Source organism: Cynocephalus volans, chromosome 4 (genome assembly GCF_027409185.1).
Source record: "Cynocephalus volans isolate mCynVol1 chromosome 4, mCynVol1.pri, whole genome shotgun sequence".
NCBI lineage: Eukaryota > Metazoa > Chordata > Mammalia > Dermoptera > Cynocephalidae > Cynocephalus > Cynocephalus volans.
This window is the reverse complement of record NC_084463.1, coordinates 4,639,658-4,659,076: the sequence shown is the minus strand read 5'-3', so window position 1 is coordinate 4,659,076 and position 19,419 is coordinate 4,639,658. Positions and strand designations below refer to the sequence as shown.

General features: G+C 36.8%; 1 protein-coding gene across 1 annotated transcript in view; it reads right to left on the bottom strand.

Annotated features, from left to right (window-relative positions):
* Positions 1-2,285: 2,285 nt before the first annotated feature.
* The window catches only part of LOC134374714 (serine-protein kinase ATM), a 132,364-nt gene continuing 115,230 nt past the window's right edge, over positions 2,286-19,419 (bottom strand). Inside the window, exons 55-63 of the mRNA XM_063092642.1 lie at positions 18,247-18,387; positions 17,340-17,456; positions 16,085-16,234; positions 14,000-14,165; positions 12,566-12,652; positions 8,680-8,794; positions 7,871-7,934; positions 3,541-3,677; positions 2,286-3,431 (exon numbers count right to left, since the gene is read on the bottom strand). Of these exons, the coding sequence (XP_062948712.1) occupies positions 3,248-3,431; positions 3,541-3,677; positions 7,871-7,934; positions 8,680-8,794; positions 12,566-12,652; positions 14,000-14,165; positions 16,085-16,234; positions 17,340-17,456; positions 18,247-18,387 (1,161 nt within the window). The 3' untranslated portion in view covers positions 2,286-3,247. The remainder of the gene's footprint in view (positions 3,432-3,540; positions 3,678-7,870; positions 7,935-8,679; positions 8,795-12,565; positions 12,653-13,999; positions 14,166-16,084; positions 16,235-17,339; positions 17,457-18,246; positions 18,388-19,419) is intronic.

The window sequence follows — 19,419 nt, the reverse complement described above, 5'->3', positions numbered from 1 at the left end:
TTTATTCAAAAAATATTTTATAATAGATCAGGTAACATTGTAGTAAAGAAATACATTCATAGTACTAACAAATGTACATAAAGCATATGATTTCATTAAGGTGCTATTAAAATACTTGAAATGGCACATACCTCTGTATTTCAAACCAGTATAGTGGCTTTCTACTTTTAAAAAGATTAGCCTATTCTAATCTTTAAGAAGCCCAGTGTTTTCCCTCTTTGCTTTTATTTGCTTTGGACCATATTTAAATTTTTAGCATTTCCAAGTGTACACATTTTAATTACATACTATAATCACCATGGATTTATGTACTTACTGATTAGGTAGATACTTTGGGGAGCATGGTAGGGAGGCTATTATCTCCCTTAATCTGGACACAACTGTTCAAGCAGTCTGTAACTTATTAGCTTTTCTAGCGTCTTCTACTCTAGTATTCACTGACCTTGTGAACTCGTGAACCCTAGATTTTTTTCACCTAAAATCTTTTCAATTTAGCTCGTCTTACACTTGTACCTGAAGCTTACTATCTTCTGACCTTGACAAGTTATCTTATTTCTCCAAACTTCACTTTCTCTAGCTATAAACCGGGATAACATCACTAATCTTGCAAGGTTTTGTTGTAAGGATTAGAGATGCTGCATATAATGTATGTCAGGTACTCAGCATATAACAAATATTCTATGATTAATATTTTAAAAACCTAACCCGTCCTCGTTTGTTCCTGATAATTTTCTATCTTACTCATTTCCAGATAGTGTTCCAGCTTCTCAAAATCATTTATAATCTTAATTCTGTCATCTGTGAATTAAATATTTCTCCTAGTTGGATTTATCAACTATCAAGAATTAACTATAAATTACTTTAACTATACTGTGATCTAGTTGATAACTTTTTATTCCACACATGAAGATTTCAAGGCTTTCTTAAACAAAGACATTCTAAGTTTACTGCATTCCCTTGATTCACTACAGTAATAAAACTACCAATGTATACCAATTATTTAGGAAACTTATAAGAAAAAGATATACAACATTAAATGAAAAGTAAATTTCAGGATAGCTTTCCAAAAACAAACCAAGAAATTAATAAATTTCCAAAAATTTCTGGAGATTGGTTTTGAGGGAAGAAAAGGTACGAATATCAGATATGAGTGAGTGCTTGCCATTGGCAGTAAAAAGAAATGCCAACCCTTCGTAAGAAAAAAAGTGTTTACATAACCTTGAAGGTACAAATAAGAGTGAAGTTCAACCACCCATTTCTTAATCTCTGCAACTGGGATGAACACTTTCTTAAGGATGAAGGAGGGATTATATTCACTAATACTCAAGTCAGTTTTACTTTGAGGTGGCTTTTTATCTAAGATGTTTATCTGATAAGACCATATGGGGCACAGAAAGGTGTTCCATTTCTAGCTACATATATATAAAACTAGATACCTAAACCCTTCCCCTCCAACAAAACACAAAGAAATGCTAAATAAAATGTAAGGAACACTCTTTTAAATAGACAGCAGGACTTATAAGAAAGTAAGGAGAAATCTTTAGGGTAAAAAATGAAGGGGACTAAAAACCAGACAGGTAAGTGTGTGAGCTGATGCTCTATCTGTCCTAGCACACTTTGCTAATCTCATTAATACAGGGGTTTCAGCTTTAACATCTGTATGGAGAATGAAGAACCCTGAACTTGCTAAAGGCAGCAGGAATTAAAGGCGTGTTTCTCCATCCCTGCCACAAAGATGGGACACATGCAGGCTTATACCCTCAGTGAAAGGGGCATCAACAAAATATTCTGCCTAAGATCACAGGGAGATGAGGAAATGTGTTTGCCTTGGCCTGGGAGAATACTCTCCCCTCAGTAATTTATGCTATTCCTGAGGTATGGAAACCCTGAAGCCAAGAAATTAAAGTAAGAGTAGTCTTGTGTCAGTGACAGCTCTGGAATGTGACATAAGCAGACACAAAATTTATCTGGAAGGAACCCAGGTCACTCAAGATTCCCACAGATAAAGCCGTGCTGAAAGTAAGCTCACCTTTCAAAATGACAAAAATGGATAAACAGTTCACCAAGTACAAGAATCAACAGATACAAATAGCAGGAACTTGATCTAATAGAACTATTACAGTGACTATAAAATATGGATGTTCAAAATGATTAGTGACATAAAAGGAATTGAAAGTTAAAAACAATAAAACTAGACATCAAAAAACAACAGGCAGTCTGGAGAATGATATATAGCTAGAAATGAAAAACAATTTTTGAAAGAAGAAACTCAATGAATAGGTTAAAGTAGAGATTATATAAAGCTGACAAGAAAATTCATGAACTAGAAGAATATATGAAAGCATCAGAGAAAGATAAAGTTATGGACAATACAGAAATAAAGAGAACAGAATGAAATGGTACAACATACATCTTTTTGAAAGAGTAACTACAGGGCTGGATGGTTAGCTCAGCTGGTTACAGCATAGTGCTGATAACACCAAGGTCCAGGGTTCAATCCCTGTACCAGCCAGCTACCCTCCTCCCCACCCACAAAAAGGAACTACACTGTGTCTTTGAAATTTTTTCTCCGTAACAGCGTCCTTATTTAGTAATAGTGGGTGATCTTGCTACTGAAAATCCAAACACATTTCTTAAATACTACTTTGTGTTCAATATTGTTTCTTATTTTTAACGTAGCATTATCATGATAGATGGTTACAAATGTGAAGTTTTTTTCCTTTCTACATTATCAAATAATTTATCACTCACATATAGTATCTGCGGAACAAGTTTTAATTAAAAGCCACCTCAAAGTAGCAGTATATTTATTTGTTCCAATTCATACCAAAGGAAAAACCATCACTCCTGCTGCTTCCATTGTTTCCAGCTAATGTGTAAGTCAGTGATCCTATTGAAAATAACAAGGAATATACTTGAGAATACGAGGGTATTTCAAAAAGTCTGTGGAAAAATGAATTTAAAAAATAATATGAATCTTTCCACAAACTTTTTGATGTACCTTCATATTCGTTAAGTGTTTAGCGTAGAAGTAGAGCATGAATAACAATTATTTCTATAGTGTGAGAGCATAGATATTCCTTGAGACCATCAAAGCATCTTTGGGTGCAATTAAAACAAGAAAGGAACAAAAAAACGCAACACAGTTAAATATTAATCCCTATTCAAAGTACATGGGTGGGTTAAAAATGAAGACTGAAATATAATTTCTAAAGGTTGAATTCAAGGGTAAGGTATATGCTGAAGATCACACCCAAGCTTTCCATCCTGGGAAAAGTCGGCTGAGATTTTTGGGATCCATGGCCTGCTGTATGAGTAAATTCACTTGTCCACCCACACTGAGCACGGTGCCTTCCTCCACTCCTTTCAGTTTCTCTTGCAGTCTCATCAAGACACGTTCAGCTACTTTGTTGAAACTCTGGTCAATATCACTAAGGACAAAAACACAAAGGTTTCAATGAGATGGAACAGTTTTAAAGGGTCTTGGGAATAAGAAAATCTGAACAATTGACAATAGATTCTTTCTAAAATACTGCTCACCTGAGATTTCGTTTGCATTCTTGGTCATCTGCATTTAGAGTGGAGTGGAGCTCAGTTTCATCTTCTGGCCTCTGCTGTAAATACAAAGCTTTCAAAGGATTCATAGTCCAGTCAAAGAGTGGATCATACAGAAGGACCTAAATAGAATATATACATTAGATGAACAATGTGCATTTTGATCATTTAGTGAAGTAGAATCACTACTATAAAAGTAAGAGGCCAGTCACATGGTAGTTGATGGGAGATGGGGAGCAAACATCACACATGCTTCATATTTCTCTGTGGAGGAAACTACAACAGCATAATACTCCAAGCTTTTCATCCCGTCCTGAATTCATTCTTCCTCGTGGTTGGGGGGTGACATATCCTGACCCATGTTTCCTGACTGGGAGAAACTAATCTATTAAAAGGAGATAAGCACTAGTCAGTTTCTCTCTCTTTCTACTACTGACCAGTATGATCCTGAGGAAGGGCATTTGCTTTGTAGGCCCCAATTTTCCCTCAGGTGGGCTGTCCCAACGTATTAGGTTGTGGGAGAGTACTATCAAGTCTATTTGGACCTCACTCATAAGCCATGTTCTGCAACAGTTTTATCAGTAATAAACCTGACATTTTTTTTAAAAAATTATTTTTTATTGAAGCATAATTGATTATACATATTTGCAGGACACAAAGCTGACTATTAATAGTTGTACACAATATGTGATGGACAAATCAGGGTAGTTACCTTATTAATTATTTCAATATGTAATCATTCTTTGTGTCCATTCATTTCTCATTCACCCCACTCCTTCTTCCCCAACCTGACTGGTGATTTTTTTTTTTTTTTTTTTTTGCCTTTTTCGTGACCGGCACTCAGCCAGTGAGTGCACCGGCCATATCCTATATAGGATCCGAACCCGCGGCAGGAGTGTCGCCGCGCTTGCAGCGCCGCACTCTCCCGAGTGCGCCACGGGCTCGGCCCCTGACTGGTGATTTTAATCTCCACCTTACTCCTATGGCTCACTTTCTCTTAATTAGTTCTAAATTTGTGGAGAGAAAAAAAGAGTGAAATTTACTGAAACCTCCTCAATCCCCAAGGTCTGGTGCTGTGGTTGGAATCCTGAGATACATATAAGGAGCAGAATTTGGATACCAAAATAACTGACATGGCCAGAGCAAGTGGCTTTTTAGAAAGTGAGGTTATAAGGGATTTCTGATGTTGGCAGTTCAGGACAGCTAACTGTCTTGGTGTTTATAAGCACAGAACTTTTTTTTTTTTTTTTTTTTTTTAATAGTCAGGCTTTAGCAAATGTGTGCCATACAGTCTTAGTAATAAGTGATGACTCAATTACAGAGACAAATGATTCCACATCACAAGGTTGGAATTCCTTTTGCTACTACCTTTACTATGTTTCTCAGAATATATGCAGGTTGGGACTATAAAATACCTTTATTATGTTTAATTCCAGGACATGTACTATGATCAGCAGTACCAAAATCTATTTTTTTTTAAATGCTGTTTTGAGCATCCTCTAGGGCCATTAAAAACTGTGGAGGGATTGACCTTGGTTACATGTGGCTTGTTCATAAATTCAAGGGCTCCTATGTGACTTCAACTTGGGCATTGACATGGTTTAAGATTTCAGAGATCCACACCAGCTTCACCCACAAAAGGGAAGTATATTTAATTAAACTAATCAAAAGGAATGGAGGCCTCTGTAATAGGCTATATGGTCTTCTTGGACTGAAGTAGAGAATACCACCAATTATTTCAAAACGAAGGCTTGTGTCAGGAATCATATTTGCAAACATTGGAATCAAGAAGGAACTAGAGTAGTTTGAAAAATATGTTTTAGTCTTACCATTAAAATAGAAGTGGATGAAAACAATAAAGGAATACAGACTGATTGAACTAGAGCATGAAAAAAAAGGGAAAAAAAAAACGAGCAGGGTTTCTCAGTCTTGGCACTATTGACATTTTTGAGCTGGACATTTCTTTGATGTGGGGCTAGCCTGTGCACTGTAGGATGTTTAGCAGCATGCCTGGCCCCTACCCAGTAGATGTCAACAGTACCTTCACCAACTCCCCCGTAACTGTGATAACCCAACATTTCTCCAGACATTGCCAACTATCTTCTAGGACACAAAACTGCCCTTGGCTAAGCATCATTGAGGAAGAGGGACAGAGATATTTCCTTAGTAGAAAAGATAAAATTCTGGAGGACAGGATGGTCCATTATGAAGAAAAGGAGATCTTGAAGGCCAGGAGAGAGAAATACAATGAGAAGGAAAGAGACTTGCACCCAAGTCAAAGTGCTCAGCAAGAGGGATTTAGGAAGTAGGGAGATGTTTTCATTCCCATTAGATCAGAAATAGTGACTGTGGCTCAATGAAATCTAACAGAGGAAAAGAAATAAATCCAAGAGAGGAAAGGAATAACATCCCAGAGGATTGGGACCCAGAACACTATTGAGAAGCACCCTCTAACGCTGTAGACAGAAAGTCCAACTGGCAAATTACTCTTGAAGATTGGGACAACCACACCAAATGATTTCAGGAAACTTGGACAGATTTACAGAGGGAGAATCGGGTTGATCAGTGTAAACTGCACAACGCATTAGAGGGTGTGTTTAGAAGTGACCTAGTTGTTGTAGGTAGAGATGTGAATCACTTCTCAAGACTCAAAACCCTCACTTAGAGTAAATCCAAAGTGCTTACAAATGATGTAGGAACTCCTAGGTGATCTGGCCACTGTCACTTCTCTAACTTGATCTCCTCCCACTCTTTAAACAATGAGGTTCATGAGCAATTTGGCATTCAATTAATAAAACTTCTGAGACCCTAAAGGAACTACCCCCTTCTAGTGAGTGTTAACTCATGATACAGTTACTGAAGACACTCCCAGATCTACCCCAGCATTAAAAAAAACCCTTCTGACTGAGACTAAGTAGAGCAAAATACCAGGAAATATGTTAAACTGCTTTGGACCTTAAATTAATTTGAAAAGTTTGAACTCTTTTTCTCTTAAACGCTAAAGGGCAAGATAATGTGATTTTAGACTTTAATTTCTACATTATTGAGGCATCCATGTTATATCATTCATTCTTACTGCAGAACCAATAGCAAATTGTAATGAATAACGTGTATGAACATCACTTGAAATGGGAAAAAGAAAATCGAATGTATTTTCGGCCTTGGCAACAGTATAGCCTTGGATTTAATTTTAAATATACTATTGGGACCATTTCAGCAAAATTTGTAGCAAAATACATACTACTATCAGCAGTCCAAAGGAAATCTACAAAGACACCTTGGTTCATAAAGGTGGCCACAGGACCACCCGGATAGACTGTTAATTTCATCTTCCCAGGGATATAGCCCCAACGTCCTTGACCAAAGGCTTAATGGTTAACGCCAGTGAAAGAGGACAGTGATTCTCAACCCTAGTGGCACAGTAGGAGAGCTTTAAAAATGCCAATATTCCTGCTCCGTCCCTAGAAATTTGCTTTGAATTTAGTCAGCATTAATATCTTTTAAAAGCAGTACAGATGATACTAATGTGTAGCCAGGTCCAGCAGCACAAGGTTAAAGGAACAAAAAGCTGAAGAATGTAAGGGAGGCATGCCTTTGCTCTACTTCCCATGTTTTCCTGTAGAGGAAACACCTCCTGAGTCCCACATACCCTGAGCAGGTTGGTGAATGACTGCCATAGGTACCCAGTCCTCATTTGGGTACAGCTAACATCTCAACCACTGGAAATTTGTTTGACTTCCTTCCCTTCCTGCCCTCGATCAACATAAGGCAGTGATCCTGACTGTGTATGTTCTGCAGGTCCAAACCCTCACACAGGTGGGCTGTCCCAAAGTTAAGACAGCAGAGGGGCACTAAGAGAGCACCACGAACAAACCAATTTGGACCTCACTCCTAAGCCATGTTCCTCCAATAACAATGCTGACACTTTCATCTCCAGCTGTCTGACTACTTAGTTTTGAACACAAGCAGGGAGAAGAGATATAAATTATTGACTTCTTTTAAACCCTAATGGAAACCATTCTGAAAATAACACCATATAGGATGTCTATGATGTCAAAGAGTTGACTTATGTACTAAAGACTAGAGATTACTTACAATGCTATTACATTCCAAGAAACCTGAGAGGACTGGAGGCATTTATTTCTAAACCACTATTTTTTGATGTGTGAAGATGCTTAGTGTGCAACCTCCTCCCTCTGCCTGCCCAGCATTGTCCCACGATATTAAAGTGAAGCAGTGCTCTTCAAATTGGTGACTTCTTAACAAAATACACAGTCTATCTGGGACACAAAGGTTTCCTTATAATATACGTTACCTCTACAATGGTTAACAGAGTTTCCTGAGAGTTTCTCATAACTTCCATAGTTTTCTCACAGCATCTACAGAACCAAACACATTATAAATGCGGATTTTGTTACACATCAATGTTTTCAATATATCTTTCTTTATATACACCCATGTGTAGTATGCTGAAACTATTCTTGTTAATAATTCCCAATTTATTATCTCGAAGAGCAGAATACTTGGCAGAGAGGCTATCAATAGATGTCTCTGAAATGAATACAAACATATATGTGACTATTTCATAAGCTTATCATTTATAAGAATATCACTATACTACTATGAAACCTTTCTTTCAGTCTTTGATTACTATGACAATTATTAGTTCACTTTGATAGAATCTGCCCCAATAAAAGTTGAGTACATAAGACCTAAGCCAGGAAAGCTACAAGGAACTGCAAAGCTTTTTTAGTAGGAAGTTGTATTAGAATATAAGCTCCCTTAAAACAAAAATATAGTCTCTTCTATATCCCCAACAATGAGCACCCAACAGTAGTTCTGATCAGTAAAAAGAAAGAGCTAACCAGGACAGAGGCATCAAAGGTAAAGGTGGGTGGCTTCCAGAGGTGGGTAGGAATGATAGTATGTATGTTATATTGGGTTAGTCCCAAGTGTCTGGAAGGAAGGGGAAACGATTATTGCTTTTATCCAGGATCTTTTCCTTAGTACTGGTAAAGCACTAGGATATAATTCTAGCACTGAATTCTATAATCTATACAATCTATAATCCAAATAATTTTGACACCAAAAATCATCTGCCCTCCCTTACCTTGTATCACTTACCGTCTAAAGACACCTTCAACACCAGTTATACCCATGCCATCCACAATATCTCTGGTGAGTCTAAAAGGAACTCTTTCAGGAGTAGGAAGAATTTTGCCCTGTTCAAAAGCAACCCCTAAAGTAAAAAACACAGTGAAGTTAGGAGGTTTGACAGCTAATTTTCTTTCTTCCCAACTGGCATATGAACTTTTGCAAAGGCAACAAATAATTTGTCACTTATATTCTATTAGCACTAGAACAGAGTATTTTATTCTATTTCTGCTCTGCCTACTTTCATCTCCATCTGGGTTAAAGGGTGATTTTTAAAAATGAAGACTAGTAGAATTTAAAATGTAGAACATACATATGTATATTTAAAAAAATGTAATGAGACTTAAAATTTTGATATAATTATAGATTCACATGCAGTTGTAAGAAATAATACAGAATGATCATCTCATAAATCTTTTACCCATTTTCCCCCCAATTGTAATATCTTGTAAAACTAGTACAATATCACAATCAAGGTACTGACACTGCTGTAGTCAAGATACATAACATTTCCACCACAAGGATTCTGCACACTGCCCTTTTACAGCTATACCTAGTTCTCTCCCATGACCTATCATTCTTTCCCCAACCCCTGTTCTTCTAGCAACTACTAATCTATTATCCATTTTTATAACTTCCTCATTTCAAGTATATTATAGAAATGAAATCATATAGTATGTAACCTTTTGGGATTACCTTTTTCACTTATATTGAGAGTCATCCAAACTGTTCTGTATATCAATACTTTGTTTCTTTTTATTGTTTAATAGTATTCCATGGTATGGAACTAACAGTTTGTTTAAGCATTTTCCCTCTGAAGGGCATCTGGATTATTTCCAGCTTTTGGCTATCATCAATAAAGCTGCTATACACATTTGTACTGCAGGTGAACATCTTTTTGTGTGCTACTAAATATTTTCTTTGGTGAAATGTATGTTCATGCCTTTTGCTCATTTTATAATTGGATTCTTTTATTTTCCTACTGTTGAATTTTCAGAGTTAAGGACTGTACTTTTGGTGCTGAGTCTAAGAACTCTGTCTAGCCCTAGATGCTGAAGATTTTCTCATGATTTTTTTCTCTATTGTTCATATTGGGTAATTTCTACTGTTCTGTCCCCACGTTTACTGATTCTTTCTTCTCTCCCCTCATTCTTCTGTTGAAATTTTTTATTTCAATTGTATTTTTCTGTTTTATGGAATTCAATTTTATCCCATCTTACCAAACCACTTATATGAATTATACTGCAGAACTTATAATTTCCTAAAACTGCACTGTCTTAAAATCCTTAAATTATACATTGTAATAAAAACTTCTCCTTTGACCTCCTTATTCTTATTAAACAGTTTTTGAATTCAATTGGGATTTTTACACTATGAGCCTCTCTTCCTTCCTTACTTAGCCCAAGGGTATAGACTCCAAGGACGGTTACTCTACTCAGTAACCTCAAATCTCCTTGTCCCCTTGTCCATCCACCACACCTACCATTTTATTTTTTTATTTATTTATTTATTTTTTTTTAATTTTATTTTGTCGATATACATTGTAGCTGATTATTGCTTCCCATCACCAAAACCTCCCTCCCTTCTCCCTCCCCCCCTCCCCCCCCCGACAATGTCCTTTCTGTTTGCTTGTTGTATCAACTTCAAATAATTGTGGTTGTTATATCTTCTTCCCCCCCCCGGTTTGTGTGTGTGTGTGTATGTGTGTGTGTGAATTTATATATTAATTTTTAGCTCCCTCCAATAAGTGAGAACATGTGGTATTTCTCTTTCTGTGCCTGACTTGTTTCACTTAATATAATTCTCTCAAGGTCCATCCATGTTGTTGCAAATGGCAGTATTTCATTCGTTTTTATAGCTGAGTAGTATTCCATTGTGTAGATGTACCACATTTTCCGTATCCACTCATCTGATGATGGGCATTTGGGCTGGTTCCAACTCTTGGCTATTGTAAAGAGTGCTGCGATGAACATTGGGGAACAGGTATACCTTCGACTTGATGATTTCCATTCCTCTGGGTATATTCCCAACAGTGGGATGGCTGGGTCGTATGCACACCTACCATTTTAAACTACAACTTCAACTCTAGGGATGTTGAGGATTGCTGGAATATTATATGATGACATTTATTGGCTCCACTACAATTTTAGGATGGTTACTTCAGGAAAATACCCCTTATACTGTTTGAAATGTCTTTTTTACTTATCCCTTTCTAGTCAGGTCTTGGTCTTATTTCCATGGTACCTGTTTTATGTTTTTTAAGGACCAGTTACCATCCTTCCAATTCTTAGCAAATGAACATGGTTTCCATTTCTCAGGAAAAACAGAATAGCAAACATAATTTCCTTCAAATTCTTTCCCCTCTAGCTTAAGACTTTCCTATTAGCACTCATCCTTTCCTATTCTCTCAACAGAAAAGTTAACATGCCTTCAATCTAAAGCCAATGCTACCAAACACATACATACATAATGATTTCCCCTGCTATTTCAATCATCTTGTTTTTCTCATATATCTGGAGTATCTAACATGATCACACCTCTCCCCCCCTTTTTTTTTTTTCGTGACCGGCACTCAGCCAGTGAGTGCACCAGTCCTTCCTATATAGGATCCGAACCCGCGGCGGGAGCGTCACTGCGCTCCTAGCGCAGCACGCTACCGAGTGCGCCACGGGCTCGGCCCACACCTCTCCCCTTTTAAGAAAGCAAAAACCAAAGGTATGTCTCTTATCTCTGCAGCAAACTTCTTTCCATCCTTCCCTTCACTTCTAAACTTCTTGGAGAATAATTCCACATTCTTCATCTACACACATCCTTAACTTTCATTCAATCCTTGCCATTTTACAATCTGGCTTCCTCCATTCTATCCAAAGGGTACTTCCTACATCTCTAAGATTGATCTATTGTTAAATTCAAAGGCCCATTTTCAGCATTCATCCTATCTGACCATTCTATGTTAGATACTGTTGAGCACTACATCCCTCATGAAATTTTTTCTTCCCGTGGCTTCCGAGATATCTCTACATCCTACTTTCCATGACTTGTTGATTATTCAGTTTTTTTCTGACCTGAATTTTCAATGCTAGCATTTTGTACAATTCTATCTTTAGTCCTTTCTATCAAGGGTGTGTAAGATCAGAACCTTCTCCAGTCCAATGACTTCTACTGAAATCTATTTGCTGAACACTCTATATCTCTGTGATTATATTCAAACTCTTTTCTTTCTTACATATTAAATGTCTACTCTACCTGGAAATTCCACTAATACTTCAAAATAATCATCATTTCTCATCTAAACTATTATAATACCCCCTAATTTGTCTTCTGCTGCCAGTACTGCTTCCCAAATTGTTCCTGAAATTATCTTTCCAAAAGTCAAATATGATCATGTCCCGCTTAAATATATCTTCATTTACTTCCCATCACTTAACAAACTAAAGTCAAAACTCCGTAGCCTGGTTTTTAAAAATCTCCTACCAATCCATCTCTCAAGATACTCAACTACATACAAACTTCACTCCAGCCACATTTAGTGTATCATCATTCTCACAACATGCTATGTATCTTAATTGTTCCTTCTTCTAAATCTGTTCTATCTTCTGATTTATCCTTCCTTTCTTTCTTGCAGACCTGGCTCAAATGTCAATATTCTAGTAAGTTTTACTCATTATCTTAGGCAGAGTTAGCTACTCCTTTCAGCAGCACTGTATTTATGCTTTAAAAAAAAAATCCCAGCAATATTTATTGCTTTGATGTGTCTGTCTCCCTCTAATTTGTAGTATCTGGGTAGGCAAACTACATTCCTTGATGACCAAGTATTTGTTAAATGGAATAAAGATACTTATCTTCTATTACTTACCTAAATCTATATGTACAAGCTCTGCTGACTGCTCATTTATCAAGATATTTTGTACATGTCTATCACCAAGTCCAAGTATGTAACCAACTGGAGAAAAAAACAACCCGAAATCACTGATGTCATCTATTTGTAATACACATTTAACCATAATTTCAACTAATACCATTGACGCTATATAATTTTTAAGTGGTTTAGACTTTTTAGCCTAAAGGAAATTATGTAGGTAACTGGCCATTTTGAGTTGAAGTCATATTTTGCCAGCTATTTTCATGCATACTGCATTTTATAAATCCTAGATGATCACCTAAACAACATTTTCTCTTTACTAACAGGCACACATTTCAAAATACTAGTACTCTGAAAATTAGTGTGGTTAAAGTTGAAATCAGTTATTTACTTGGGCTAACGCATCACATCATAGGTAGTTAAATTTTCATTGAGCATACTTATAATTTGAGACGTCTATGGGTAAATTCTTCATTCTTCAGTGAAACTTTCTTCTGCTTAATGAATTAGATTTAATACAAATTAATCATTTATTCATCTCACCAGGTATATATCCAGGAAAAACTGCATTTCTATTTTTAAGACAGATGATGATATGCCTTAAAATGCTTTTAACATAAATGACAGGTACCATGTGATGTTACAGAAAAAACACTGGGTAGGGAGTCAGGACGCCTGGTGTCTGGCTAGCTCTGTTATTAACTGGGCCTACTTTCCTATTTATAAACTAAATTAGCTGAATCAGATTAGTGATTACTTGTGAACTTTTTCAAAACCTACATTCTCTGTCTCCCTGGGGTTTGGTACATAAGTGATGGAAGGAGTCATCTTTAGTTGAAAACCAATAGATTAGACGACTTCTAAAGTTCCTATTGGTTCTCATACTCTAGAATTTTGCTGATTACCCTACCTAGCTATTCCAATTTCTGAGAAATTAAAAAATGAAGTCAAAACATATGTTGTGTACTAAATATATGAACATGTATATATCATGATTTCTATTCTGAAAACAAAATTCTGTTAAACAGGATCAATCATTGGGTGATAATATCATGATTTTATAGAGGTTCTATGCAAAAGAATAACAATGATTAAAGGAAATAAGTCAAATGGAGTTATCAAAGTTTTAATATTTTCCAAAGAAAAATCTCAGAAAATAATATATTGACAAGAGAGAAAATAAGCCATATTCACTATAAAACAAAGAATAAGAAAAACCAGTCTTATTTCCCTACCTTGGAACAGGAGAATTCTCTTCTGCAAAAGCTATAAAAAGCTATGGTTAGAGAAGCTAAGAATCAGGATGAACAAGAAACACGATAATCTAATGATAAAGATGGTTTGTTTAACAACCACCATCACCAGCAACATCCCCTTGCAACTCAGAATGTAGAGAAGTGCTGAATCTACTAAGATGTACAAGATTACCAATAGAAGAAGTGGCCACACTGCGAGTGTAAGCCAATCGTTTCTCAAACCAAACAGCTGGGTCCAAGAATTTTTCCATGCAGAAGTAACGGAAAACTGGTTGAAAATTTTGGCAAATATCCATGAAGGTTTCATATTTTTCTTCAAAAGACTTCTTTTGCACATCCTTTAAATAGATCATATATATTATTTTCTCAATATTGTATTCAACTAATTCAACTAATGCCTACTATGTTTCTACATGAAAAAATGATATAGGGGCAATAAAAAGATGAACAAGATCCTCTACCCACAAGAAGTTAACAGTCTGGTCAGGGCAGCAATTACTTACAAGTGATAATCCCTTTAGGATTTTCATATTAATCATAGGGGAAGGAGGCACAACAACAGTGACTGTTATTTGTTTTAAGTAAATTCCATTCTGAATAATCCTATAATGTAGGTGGAAGTAAACACAGAAATGCCAAATGTGTCTCCAGATAATCTCAGGTGGCATCACAGCACCAGGGTGCAATAGGAAACAGTGAAAAGGAGGAAAAGTGGAAGAATCTCTGGGTGGCTGGTGAGGCAAAACAGTTGACATGTCTCAGATATCTGTTCTCCAGCATCTTCTCACTATATAACACTTGCCTGAAGCAAAGCTTATCTACTTCAATGAGCTCAACTCTCATCTATGTGCTGATGACTTCTAAATCTGTATCTTTGGCCCAGATATCTTTAATAAGCCCCCACTTATTAAATTGCCCACTTAACATCTACACTTGGATCACTCCCAAACCCAAACAAAACAACTGTTCATCTTTGGTAAACCTCAGCCACTCCTATATTCTTTAATTCAGTAAACAGCCTCACTAACCACCCCGTCTGGGAGAACCAGAAAAGGAGACTATTACTTTTCCCCAGCCTCACTTCTAATCAGCATCAAATCCCATTACTTCTGCCTCCTTAATATTTCTCATATCTACCCACAATTCTCCATTACTAATGTTATTAGTCTTAGCTCAGACCCTGTCTCACGATTCCGGTCTGCTTTCTCAAAAATATAACCCACAGTGCTGTCAGAGTCGGCTTTCTAAAATGCAAATCTGATATCACTATCCTTCTCAAAGGGCCTCTGTCACTAAAGACAAACTTCTTAGCATTTCATAAAGTAACCCTCCACTTTCTGACCAACAACTACTGCTCCAACCTCATCTATTTATTCCTCCTCAAAGACTAAGCCTATGCTGCCTTTGCCTGCTCATGCCTCTTTCCCTTTGCTTGTATGCTCCTTCTACCTGGAAACAAACTCATTTAAAAAACTGAGCTCAAACATCTCCTCTATGAAGACTTTTCTTGAATCTAATTCTCTCCACTCCTCCCTGCCCCTGGTAGAACTAACCACCTCCTCCTCCATGCTTACACTGTACTCTCTGTGACCTGTACAGACTTCTATCACAATGCCTATAGCACTAACCACACGTTTTTAAAAACATGTGACAGAAAGCACAATAAAATGAAAAGTAAATGGATTTTGAAGTTGGACAGACTTCAAATTCTTGCTCCACTATTTATTAGTTCATTGACCTTGGGCAAGTTAAATTCTCTGAACTTCTCATTTTAAAATAAGGTAAGAACAATAATGATTAGTCATAATATTTGTGAAGTCTCAGCATAGTACGTTGTAGACAGAAGGCATTCAATAAATATTGCTCATCTGGTGAACGCATGTCAGACCAGATGGCCAGTGTGACATGGCAAATGTTTTAGAAAACTCTCTATATCAGTTTCTTATAAAAATCATTTCATAAGCTGTTTTGTTTTAGTTAGTGTGTTAAGAATTAGCTTACCCCAAATTAAAAGCAAATTAGCATAAATTGAATAATGTTTAAATTTCTTATCTAACAAGAACTGACACTTCACATAGTTTAAAAACCTTTCTTTTTCACTCATGCTTTTACTCTGGTGAGCTTACTTTCTCTTACTTAGCACCTTTAACAATTATCCCATGAAGCTAAAACTTTTTGTATTCTATAATATTTGATAGCCATCAGCTTTAATAAGTTATTAAATATAATCTTGCAATAACTTTTGAGTGCCACTCACCATCATTTTCTTCTGGCATTGATGGGCACTGAAATCCTTTGGCCTGTATCTTTTATGAGCACCATCTTCATTGTTAACAAGAAATTCACCAATAGGGACAGTTCCCGTGCACCACTCAAGAACACCACTTCGCTGAGACAGGGGAACCACCTGAAGTTGCAGATTAAATACTTTTTGATTATGGAAGGCCATTAAAGAGTATTTCATGATCATTCGACTATCAGAGTCAGTGCAAAGCATTTTTTCAAGTTGTGTTAATATTTCTCTGTCCAAAGGAGACAAAGCTCTTTGGAGGAAAGCAAGCAGAAATAAACTTACGATCAAAGATTATGATTTTCTAACCAGCTGCTTAGACTTCTGAGAGCCTGCCCATCTCTCTATCTCCACAATTCCCTGAGAGATAACTCCTGTTAATTATACTCATTATCATCTGTGATAGATCCATATTTAGTTTGTTCCATTTAGCAGAAGAATCAACTCTGCTTTCCTCAGTTGGTCACTTGTCTTTATGGTATTTTTAACTTTATATATTTTTATTTTAATGTACTAAAATGTTGAACTGCTTTTGCTTCATGTCTTAAGGAAGACTTTAATTATAGTCTCCCCTTATGTGCAGTTTTGCTTTCTGTGGTTTCAGTGGCCCATGGCACAGGGCAATAAGATATTTTGAGAGACAGAAACCACATTTACATAAATCTTATTACAGTATATTGTAATGTTCTATTTAATTATTAGTTATTTGTTGTTAATCTCTTACTGTGCCTAATTTATAAAGTAAATTTTATCATAGGTATGTATGTATAGGAAAAAACATAGTATATACAGTGTTTGGTTACTACCACAGTTTCAGGCATACCACAGTTTCAGGCATCCACTGGAGGTCTTATATATTCTAATACAAGACCTTCCTGCAGATAAGGGGAGACTACTGTAATGGTGACTTGGTCAGAGAAGGACTCTTTTTGAGGAGGTGACATTGGACCTGAATGAAGTAAGGGAGTAACTGGTACAATGATCTGAGAGAAGAGCATTCCAGGCAGAGGGAAGTAGAAAAGCTGTGATATGAAAATGAAATTGGTGTATCTAAGCTCAAAATAGAAGGCAAACCAAGTGGAGATGAGTCATCCATCACAAGGAGAAAGTGAGAGAGAAGAATGGAGAGAGTGGTAGATATGCAACATAGACCAATGTGGCTCACAAAGCCTAAAATGTTTACTATTTGCTCCTTTGTACAGTAGAAGTTCAAACTAGTTACCTTATATGTGCAAATAGTCAATTTCCTCTTCCTAGTTTCAGTGTTCCTCTGTAGTAATGTATTACACATCTGGAAAACCTGCTGCATGACAGCATCTTGTCTCAGGTCATCACGGCCCTTCAGCATAATCAAACATGAATAACTAAGCACAGTTCATTTTATCATAAAAACACACACAGAGTCATCTGAGGACAGGAAAAGGCATTTAGAAATCAATCTCAGCATCTGTGCTCCTCTTAACAGTCTCTCAAATAACTAAGACCTACTGCCATTCTTTCATATAGAATAAACTATAACACTGGGTAGGTAGACTGATTTAGAAAAAAAAGTTTCCCCAGCTGCTTTTGTAATTAGACTAATTAGAATTCCCCCACCTGAGGGTACACTGCAAAATGCCTGAGTGGAGCAGCACTGTATCTTTCTACAAATCCCTGTATTTCTCCATCAATCACCAGCACTGCCCAAAGAGCTCTTGAGCAAACAGTAAAGGAGGAATGCTGTCCGTTTCTGATACACTTAAATAGCACTTGGCACAGTACCAGGCCCAGTATACTGAGGCAAAGGCCTTCAACTTGTACTATTCAAGGAAATAAGCAATAGCCACCAAAATACTTTTTCAAAAGTAAGTTGACTGTTAACCTCAACATGTCTGTAACTTAACAGTATTCTTTTACTTGAATCAACGTTATAATAATGATGGTCTTTCAGAGACACACAAAAAAGGAGAAAAGCATTCTGGTTCTAGAATATACTACATTTCTATTCTACAATTTCTCCTCACTTGTAATTACTCAGAATAAATATGAAGACCCAAATAAAGCAGGAAGAAAATATCAACTAAAGTTTTTCTTCAACTTTGACTTCATTAAAACCATGTAAAGACCACATAAGAGAAGGAAAGTCTCACCTTGACAAGCTGTCTCCTTTCTTTGCCATCAGAACCTACACAATCTATTATTTTTGGTAAATTTAAACCCCCTGCTAAGCGAAATTCTGCTTTAAATGACTGTATAGTAACCAGATTTCCATATTCTCCAGTGGGGTCCACCTAATAAAAAATATAAATTTGATAAAAGGTCAGATACGCTATTTACGTTTAAAGAAAAATACATTATAAATGGCAATTTTACTGTGCGGCTGGATGCGGACCCTCACCCCGCTTCGTACCCAGGGGGGAGAGTGCCAGGCCCCGCACGGCGCCCTGCAGCTAGAGGTGGTCCCTCCCCGCTTCTTGGGCGAGCACCAGCCTATGGGTCCAACTCATCGAGTTTGGCCTAGCAGAACCGGATGGCACTAGGAGCCCATTCTACATCCACAGAGTCTAGAACAGGAACCAACATGGTTTAACATAACCACCATCACACCTACTATCAAACAAAGATAATTCACCTCCACAGTAGCAACCAGGGCCACTACACAGCCAACCTTAGTGTAATAGAAGAAGCGAACTCTCTACCAAATGACCAAGCATCATCAAAAAAGTACTAGAAGTACAAACAATCAAGAAAAAATGATACCACCAAAAGAATATAGTAATGCTCCAAAGTCAGACTCCACAGAACAGGGAATCTTTGAAATGTCCAAAAAAGAATTTCAAGTAATGATCTTAAGAAAACTTAAAATAAAGGAAGACTCAATTAGAGAACACAAACAAGAAAAAAATATTCAGAATATGAAGGAGGAAATCTACAAAGAGATCAATACCTTAAAAAAGAGTGTAGCAGAACTTCTAGAAATGAAAGACTCACTCGATGAAATAAAAAACACAACTGAGCTTGAGCAGCAGGGTAGAGCAAGCAGAAGAAAGAATTTCAGAGCTTGATGATGGTCTTTTTGAAAGAATTCAGGCAGACCAACAAAAGGAAAAAAATTAAAAATAACGAGGAAAATCTAAGAGAGATAGCAGACAACTTCAAGCGCTCTAACATCTGAATTGTGGGTATTCCTGAAGGGGAGGAGAAAGGAAAAGGTATTCCAAACCTACTCGAGGAAATAGTAACAGAAAACTCCCAGGTGTAGGGCAATATACAGACCTTCAGATCCAGGAAGCTCAAAGGTCCCCAAACAGATTCAACCCAAA